Source organism: Lactuca sativa, chromosome 3 (genome assembly GCF_002870075.4).
Source record: "Lactuca sativa cultivar Salinas chromosome 3, Lsat_Salinas_v11, whole genome shotgun sequence".
NCBI classification, from domain to species: Eukaryota; Viridiplantae; Streptophyta; class Magnoliopsida; order Asterales; family Asteraceae; genus Lactuca; species Lactuca sativa.
In genome coordinates, this window is record NC_056625.2 from 292,278,055 (window position 1) to 292,287,845 (window position 9,791).

Below are 9,791 nucleotides of genomic sequence, written 5' to 3' on the forward strand. Positions count from 1 at the left end.
CATATATTTACAAAAAATTCAAATATACTGGTATATATTTTGCGCAACGTATGGATATTTAGATAGTTGTTTATAAATTAAGATTTAAACATTGTACCATATTATTTTTATTTTAGGGTATTCACATGTTAAAACATAAATCATGTTACAATAATCACAGTTTAATATTATGATTGGTTGTTTCCATTACTTTTGCGCAACTTTTCGGCCTTCCCTCTCTTATCTAATTTTCTTTGTTGCTTCTTTCGCTTTTCAACACCAACTACCCGAAGTGCATTTCTTTCCCTCTCTAAAATTGTTCCTCTGGTTCCTGTGGTCAATCCTGAGATGGTTCCGCAACTGTACCTACCACACTTATGATTGAGTTTGAATTGGTTTAGATAGACAACTCCAGCTACACGTATTTAGATACTCCCTATTTATGTCTCCCCCTTACAATCTATCTTTTTCAATAGTGGCCCATCTAAGTTTGGCCAAAACGTTCGTATCTTAATTGACATACATAATATGTATTGTATTACTCATTTGTATTTTTCAGATATATATTACTACATGAAAATGATGCCAATACGTATACATCAAGATTAACTATTTATATAGATATGTATTGTTTACATCACAGCTGTAACTGGTTTTGGCTTGAAGTGATATCAAATAAAATTTTAGAAGTCTATAACACATGATAGAAAAAAACATACGTAGTTTCTTATAATTCGACCATCCCCATTTAAATGTAAGTCAACTAAGGTAGTGAAATGCATATACTTAATAATTTACTTCTAGATATATATTAAATATTTTAATCCTTGACATAATAGAGTTTGGTGACTGATGGGACTGTTATAGTCACATAATCACATATAAATAGACGTCTTTAATTTATATAATTGAATCTTTCTTTGAAGCAATCTAAAAATATCATGTTCATAAATATATATCATTATAATGAATAGGTTGCAAATATAAACATTTTTTTTATCATTAACTAAAAATAATAAAGAGTAATCTGTGGTCCATTTTTTTTTCCTTTCTGACATTGTTCTTATCTCTCTAGATTTTTTGTAATTTCTACCAAAACAATAAATGCACTTGTGTAGCAATTTGCCCTCCAAAGTGACCCCAAATTTTCCTAGGCCATATATGTAGAACCTACAGCCAAAAGGCAGCTGTTCCCTCTCTCTTTCTCTATAATGAACCACATATTCACACCCCTAAACAGTATTTGGGATCTCTTTGTATCTTTCTTTTTTGCACTATTCAAACATTCAGCAAATTCTTGAAATATGAGTCAGTGTGTACCAAGTTGGGATGTTGATGATAATCCTGATCATAATTCAAACGTTGGGCGTCTCAAGATCAACTTACGTGCATCTTCCAACTCCATGTTTCCCAATGATGTTCCCAAGTACGTTAATAGTAGTACTAGTTCCTTTTCTTTTCTAGAATGTATTGAATTATATAATGTTTAATGGATTATAATGTCATCATTTCAAGGTTAATTCATCTCTTCAAATGTTTTTTTGTCATACAAATACTTTGAACTTATAAAAGTTAAATAGAACATATGATTATGAAAAAAAATCATTTATTCATTAATTATCTACGGTAAACTGTCCAATGATATTGATTTTTATATCCATTAAAACGTTAATGTTGGCGTCTTATATATCATTGATTTTAATCCACTAGACGTAACTATATATTCTACTTTCACTTTTGCTTTTAAAAACTTATGTGAAATTCACACACTAATTGTGATCGATATAAATTAGTATTCATCTATTTCTTTAATTGTTTTCAGTTAGTCATTTCCCTGTCCTTATATTTTGAAGATTTTTAGTTAGAAATTGTATTATCGTAAAAAATAAAAGATGAAGTAAAATAAAATTTTATATAATATGATGACTTCGATATCTTTTCTTTGTATTAATAACTTGTTTTTTCAACGTGCGAAGAAGTCACTATCTTATCATTTTATGTAGTCACGTTTTAATTTTATCAGTTTTTATAAAAGGAAAATGGGTCATTTCCGTATTCATGCATGTTTTAGTTCATATTTAACCGCAACATATATGAAAATCTTAAAACATAAATTAAAAGAAAAATAAAATATAAGCATATAGGTGTTTATGTTTTATAAGTAATAAATTAGTTGTTCTTTTATGTTTTTGTAGACTAGATTACGAAGTGGCGGAATTAACATGGAAAAATGGACAAGTAGCCATGCATGGCTTAGGTCCACCGCGCGTGGTAAACAAGGCAACAGCTGCGTTTTCCAAATACGCCTGGGATAAGCCACGCGCCGCCGAGACTCTCGAGGCAATAGTCAACCAAGCCACCTTCCTCCCCTACGGCAAATCCCAAATGGAGTTCTACGCCGACGACCTGGTTCCATGGCTACACAGCCAGACCTCCAACCTTGCCACCGGTTCCGCCAGCGCGTCAGTAACTATGGCCATGGACGCGTTGGTGCCAAGCTCCAACACCCATCTTCAAACGCTGCGGTCAGCTGCTAATGGCTCCGTGGTTCCGGGTTCCACTCGGGTGGCGTCGTGCAGTGGTGATCAGTCGGGTTTTATGGACCAGAGGGTGGCTCGCAGTGGTGCGGCGGCGGCGCATGAGTGGAGCAGCTGCAAGGACCAGAGTGTAAGTGGTAGTGAGACTTTTGCTGGAATGGAGAGCGGTCTACAAATGACAGTTGAAACTTGCGAGAGGGAATTCGGTGGGAAAGCGTTCACCTCTATTTCCACAGGGTCGCCGGAAAATACCACCTCTGGCAAGCGGTCTACAGAGTCCACATCTCCCGATGATAATGACTCCGTTGGTCACAGTAAACGTCAGGTATAGAATTTTATACAACAGATTAACAAATTTTCTTTATTTTTATAAAAAGTATTGAACTAAAATTGTCTATTTAACCCAAAGATAATTTCACTGAATAAGAACTCATTTTTGTTATTTTTTATCTATTTTTTGTTTTTTTGTAATTTATCAAGTGAATTAGATTGATTATAAATTTTTGAAACTTTTATATATATATATATATATATATATATATATATATATATATATATATATATATATATATATATATATATATATATATATATATATATATATATATATTCTCTCAATTCTGACAACCATCTCCTGTCATCATCGACTTTCAACACCTCTCTCAATTCTGACAACAACCTCCTGTCATCGTCTGACTTTCACCACCGACACCTCCTGTGACCACCACCAATTCTAATGCCAAAATCAAATCTAAACTAAAACCCAAATATGATATTAGAACTAAAATCTGAAAACTATAACCAATGCCAAATCCTAATCTAAAATCTTTAATGCACATTGACTTTTGAGATGAAATTCTCAAATCTAAAATCAGTCGTGAAATCTCTCCGGTGATTCGTGTCCTATCTCCCTTCTCAACTCTAGCAACAATTGCCTGTCACTACCAAAGAAGAGAGAAGAGTTGTCAAACAATAGATTTGTGAACATAATATAATTATGAAATCTTGATTTAAAAGGGTTGTTCATGTCCTACCCTCAATCACAAATTTGAACAGAAAAGATAAGAGAGGATGACATGGAAGGGAGTTGTTAAGGGCGTACCCTAAATCACATATCTGAATGTAGATGTTTGTTAAAATTTAAATCTCTGCCTCTCTTTACCCGTGTCTCGGTATCACACGAACACACACATAGACACAAGGTTTATGTGTTTTCTTTGCTCGAGTGAGGTTACCATCTTTGGCGATTAGTGGTCTGGATGCAAGTGAGTGTGAACGATCGCAACCCATCGAAGTCCTTAGTAAATAGATGTGAGCCTTGAAAGTTTCTTGGATGCGAACGAAGACACAAACCTTGGAAGTTCATTGGGTGCGAACCACCTCGGAACATGGCTAGTTGTGATACTCGAAACACTAATTGTGATCCTTGGAACACTAGTTGCGAGTCTCGGAAATCAGTGGACTTTCTGCGAGATGTTTGCATGGCTATTGATGTCGGTTAAAGCTGGAAGATTCTAGAGATGCTTTTGGTTCATTTTAGATTTCAATAAGTCTTTATTAGGTAGTTTCATTTTTATTTAATAGGTAAAAAGTTTTCTTTCTGTAATCAGGTTTTAGGCTACAAATAGCACCTTTGTGGAACATTGTAAGTATGACCGATGAAATTTGAAATGAAGAACTTTTATGTTTTGTTAAGTTTCTTACTCACCCCTTTGTCAATTCTAGGATGTGTTTTCTAGGTTGATTCGAATTCAAATCAATAAGTTGTGATTTGTCTTCATCGATACTCAATCTATAGGTCTATATTGTTTATCAAATCTATCTTTTCTTCTTTTCTTGTTGATTAAGTTAGTGTTTCCGCTGCTTTCTTAAAACCCAAAATAGAACCCCCTCGTATTTGTATCATATGTGGTATCAAAGCTCAGTTCTGATCGACCAATTCATGATTATGTTTGATTTCATTCGCTGATAAGAATTATTGTTTTGTTGAATTCGCACGAAGGGTAAAATTCCTATCAAGTGTGATTTAGGTTTGTTGTTTTGATTTCAGTTTTCATTTGCTATTGGTTGTGATTTTCTTGTTGCTGTTGTGATTCAACGAGTTCTTTTCTAGATTTTCCTGGTGGTTCTGTTGAAATCGCATCTAAAGATGCCATGAATTTCGAAGATCCAACTTTTCTGAAGCCTAGCGATAATATATGCGTGGATTTTAAGAAGAAGAAAGGCGACATCCTAGACATGAACTGCTAAGGGTTATCGAAGTGTACAAGATAAACGAATTCCCTGAATTCGTTGTTGAAGCCGATACAGAAAGTTATTTGGATTGGGAGAGAAAATTTGATAGAATTTTTTATTACAGATAGATGGATAATGAAAAGTGTTGTAAGTATATGATCATAAAGTTAAGTGGATGAGCTTCGTTGTGGTTTGAAGGTTTAAGGACCAGGATAGATCATGAAGGTAAATAAAAGATTTCTTCATGGGTATCTTTGAGACAGAAACTTCGGAAGAGATATGTATCAATTCATCATAGGATGACCATCTATAGGAGAATGGTGGCTTCCAAACAATGGAAGATGAGTGTGGGTGAATTCATTAATGAGTTTGAGAAATTATCATTGCTAGGAGAGATTGAGGAGGTAGAAGAACAAAAGATGGATCGTTTTCTTCGTGGAGTGAATTATATTATCTATTTTATGGTGAAACTTTATCCTTACTATGATTTTGACACACTTTGTAGCCTTTGTTTGAAATTGGAAGCCTAGACGAAAAAGAGTTGTGAAGCGAATTTTAGTTTGGAAGATATGAACACCAAGGTTAGTCGGAATCTAAGAGTGACACTTATACTCCTGTCGATGCAAATGGCTCTATGATTGCACATAAAACAACTGCTCCAACTAAGGAGGCGAAGGATACTAGATTGTCAAAGGTTCGATGTTGCAAGTTTCAAGGTTTTGGACATTATCAGAATGTGTGTCCAAACAGAAGGGGTAACAATAAGAGATGATGTTGTGATTCGTGATGAGTTGTATTAGGAAGAAGGGAAAACAGGGAATACTTATGTAACTGAAGAAGCTTGTGAAGGCGAAGAAGAAGAGGAAAAGTACATAGCGCAAAAGTGTGATACGGTTTTTGTTCTTAGAGTGTTACAACCACAAGTGGTGCAAGCTGATTGCGATCAAAGAAATCAAAATTTTCGTTCAAAATGTCGTGTGAATAACAAGTGGTGCAGTTTAATTATCGATAGTGGAATCTGTACGAACATTGCTTGTAGTGAGATGGTTGTGAAGATGGGTTTAGTTACAACTGACCAACCTAATCCATATGAACTTCATTGGTTGGATGATGGGGACAAAGTGAAGGTAACAAAACAGGTGAAAGTCAGTATAGCCATGGTATCGTATCAAGATGAGATTCTATGTGATGTGAATCCAATAGATGCTTGCCATCTCTTGTTGGGATGACCTTGACAGTATGATAAAGATCTGATTCATAGGGGAATGAGCAATGAGTATGAACTTAAACACAATGGTAAAAAAAATTGTGTTATCACCGATGTCTTCTACTAAAGTAAGATCGATGATCAACAAACAATCCAAGAAGTCAAACCTCACAATGTTGCCTAGCAATAGCTAAGTGTAACAGGTTTTTGATCAAGAGGATTTGATGGCCAAAGAGGATTAAAAAATGGAGGAGATTGAGAAAGCGAAAGGTTCAGTTGTAGGTGTGATTAGAGTTTCAACAAAGACCGAGGACTACTTTGAAGGTGATGAGACAAAGAAGGGAAAAGAGCTTGTGAAAGTTAATTCTCAACCATTATCTAAGATCAATGATTCGTGTGATGTCCGTCCAATGCCAAAGGAAATTGAAGAGTTGTTGAATCCAAATGCGGTTTTGAAGAATGATTCTAACCAAATTAAATCTATTAAGTCCATGCTTGATGTTAGTGCAGTTGATTTTGATGTTTAAATAATTTGGGTTTGGAGGATAAGACTGTTGATTTGTCTGGGAGTGCGAATTAGAATGCTAAAGATCACTTGCAATTGAGGACAATTCATTTTAAAGAGGGAGGGGATGATGCGAATGCAAAAGGCAACCTCTTAAGTTCCAAGTCGGGTGAATGGATAAACTCCGAGAAGAGTGTTGGATGTGATTGGATGTGATTGAGTGCGAACAATCGCAACCCATCATAGTCCTTAGTAAATGTTTGCAAGCCTCGGAAGTTCCTTGGATGCGAACGAAGATGCAATCCTCGGAAGTTCATTGAGTGCAAACGAGGGTAGTTACAATCCTTGGAACACTAGTTGCAATCCTTGGAACACTAGTTGTGAATCTCGGAAATGAGAGGAGTTTTTTATAGAAGTTTGCATGACTATTGATATCGGTTAAAGATGGAAGATTCTAGAGATGCTTTTGGTTTATTTTAGCTTTCAATAAACCTTTATTAGGTAGTTTCCTTTTTATTTAATAGTTTATTTTTGTAATAAGTTTTTAGGCTATAAATCATCCCCTTTGTAGAACATTATACGTACGATTCATGAATTTTGAATTGAGGAACTTTTTATAATTTGTTGAGTTGCTTGCTTGCCCCTTTATAAATTTTAGGAGGCATTTTCTAGGTTGATTCGAATTCAAACCAATAAGTCTTGATATATAAGTCTAGATTGTTTATCAAATCTATATTTTCTTGTTTTCTTGTCGATTAAGTTATTGTTTCCGCTGCTTTCTTAAAACCCAAAAATAAACACCCCCCTCGTATTCCTATCAGGGATTAAAACTGTAACTAATTGAAGTTCAGAACAAATGGTCAAAAATATAATTATCTTAAACTAAAAACTACATGCACCAAAGCTATATCTAATATAAAATGTAAATTATAAAAACAAAAACTTTAACTATTGAAATTAAAATCTACATAGACTAGTTATTCAAATAAAAAACTACAATATCAAAAAAATAATTTATACAAATAATAAATCGTTGGTCGAGAAATTTTTTATAATTATTTTAAATTAACAAATAATTATAAAAACTAAACCTTTAATTATTCAAACTAAAACACTATAAAGATCAAAGTTATAGTTAATACAAATTAAAAACTATTAGATCTAAAATTATAATTATTTAAAATTAAAATAATATCGACTAAACATGTAATTATCTCATTGATTCAAGAACCAAAAGATAAAGACTAAAAGTTTGAAATAAAAATATTAATTTTTTGGCTAGAAAACTAAAAGTTTCCTCATTAAACCTAATTAAAATTAGAAAGATTATATGTAATATAATTTTGAAGTTTAAATAATACGTAATTATATATTCTTAAAAAATTGTATAGCTAATGAAGTTTATTACATGTATTTTGATTGTGTTTTGTATAATTATCTGACATAATTAGTTATTAACAGAAGGTAAGCAATATGGAAGAAAAGAAGAAAGGAAAAGGAAAAGGTAAATCATCAGAAAGAAGTAGAGCAGCCGCTATCCATAATCAATCTGAACGGGTATATTTTTACTGTTAAATATGTTTTGTAATTTTTTCTTAACATAAATGTGTATTATTCTGATTATACATGGCTTATATAGAGAAGAAGAGACAAGATTAATCAGAAAATGAAGACACTACAAAAACTCGTTCCAAATGCCAATAAGGTATATATATATATCTCGATTAAACCACGTTTACGCTATTATTGTATCACAAATCTTCTTTTCATGATAAATAAAAAAAAACAGAGCTTTTATTGTATTATTGTCGTTAGAGTCTCACTTAAACTAGAAACAATCTTATTTGTATCCATTGGATCCTAAAGAAATTGTTTTGAGAGAATATTAAGCACTTAACATAACTAACATACATTATTATTACGTTTATCTTTCTTAGACAGACAAAGCCTCGATGCTTGAAGAAGTGATTGAATACCTAAAACAATTACAAGCTCAAATCCATATGATGAGTAGAATCAACATGTCACCTATGATGATGCCTTTAGCTATGCAACAACAACAACTTCAAATGGCTATGATGAACCCCATGGGAATGGGAATGGGAATGGGAATTGGAATGGGAATGGGAATGGCAATGCCGGGAGTCATGGATTTGAATAGCATTGGTGCAAACCGCTCCAGTATCCCCGGCATGCCACCTGTCTTCCACCCTTCTTCCTTTATGCAACCAACAATGACTTCATGGGATATGCACAACACTGCCGATCGAGTACCTAATCAAAATGATCCAATGAATGCATTTCTTGCATGCCAATCACAGGTAATTAGTTAGGGGTGTTTGACTTAACTTTTCACAGCCAAAAGTTCTATTTGGAAAAGAAAAAAAAAAACAAAAGATGTTTGCTAACTAGTTTTAAAAAGCTGCTTTTGGAGTTTTTATATATAGAAAAATAAACTTTTTGGAATAGTTAGGAAATCCTGACTTTTTATAACTTTTCCAAAAAGGACCTTTGGACTTGAAGCTAAGCCAAACACCCCCTTAATTATGAAAAATCACTAGATCGATTATTAATGAGTATTTTGATAGGATGTATAATTTAATAGGACAATTAATCTGTATGCAGCCAATGACGATGGATGGTTACACTAGAATGGCAGCTTTGTTTCAACAGATGCAGAGCCAACCTTGCTATTCGGGTCCAAAAAATAATTGATATTAGAGTTTTTTCATTTTTCATGAATAAGTTATTTAATTTAGAGAGAAAGTTGATTATATACAAAATGAGAAACTATTCAAGTTCACGAATAATGTGGAAAAAGGAATAATGATAGACAATAAGCATTTGGTTAGTAGAACATTCCTAGAAGAAATAGACATTGTCAAATGAATTGCAATGTAAAAATATGTCTTGCATTTTGTTGGAAAAAATAAGAATGGTGAAACACTCGTTGCATGGCAAATTTGAAATAATCATTTTAATAAAGATTAAGAATTCATTTAAAAATAATATTTTTGCAGTTCCATACAATTAAATTTTACATTTTACGTTTAAAATTGGTCGAAGGACACATGGGTGTAACAAGTAGTTAAAGAGGCAAGGATAAAGAGGCAAGGAGACAGGTTAGACAACCATTAATTATCACATCCTCCTTGATAAATAAAAAACTTTTTGCCGCATATCACACTCTTATTTATTTTGGCCACTTGTCATTTTGTGGTTATTTTCAATTAATTTTTTTTTTCACATAGCATTTTGTGGTTTTTTCATTTTAATAATTTGCACATAATATTTAAATTTAATAATTACAATAAATGTAATAATAAAT

The 9,791-nt window shown here is 33.0% G+C and overlaps 1 protein-coding gene across 1 annotated transcript; it reads left to right on the forward strand.

Moving 5' to 3' along the window:
* Positions 1-1,123: 1,123 nt before the first annotated feature.
* On the forward strand, positions 1,124-9,425 carry LOC111887844 (transcription factor UNE10). The gene is made up of 6 exons (XM_023883986.3): positions 1,124-1,405; positions 2,175-2,841; positions 7,925-8,020; positions 8,103-8,168; positions 8,401-8,784; positions 9,089-9,425. Exons 1-6 carry the CDS (start codon positions 1,284-1,286, stop codon positions 9,176-9,178), a joined length of 1,425 nt encoding a protein of 474 aa, XP_023739754.1. The 5' UTR covers positions 1,124-1,283; the 3' UTR covers positions 9,179-9,425.
* Positions 9,426-9,791: the final 366 nt, after the last annotated feature.

What these genes read in the sequence shown, in the direction of transcription:
- LOC111887844 (XM_023883986.3), top strand. Translation starts at nt 1,284, where the DNA reads ATGAGTCAGTGTGTACCAAGTTGGGATGTTGATGATAATCCTGATCAT. An exon ending in TTTCCCAATGATGTTCCCAA is followed by an intron (nt 1,406 to 2,174) that starts GTACGTTAATAG and finishes ATGTTTTTGTAG; the next exon opens with ACTAGATTACGAAGTGGCGG. An exon ending in TCGTTCCAAATGCCAATAAG is followed by an intron (nt 8,169 to 8,400) that starts GTATATATATAT and finishes TATCTTTCTTAG; the next exon opens with ACAGACAAAGCCTCGATGCT.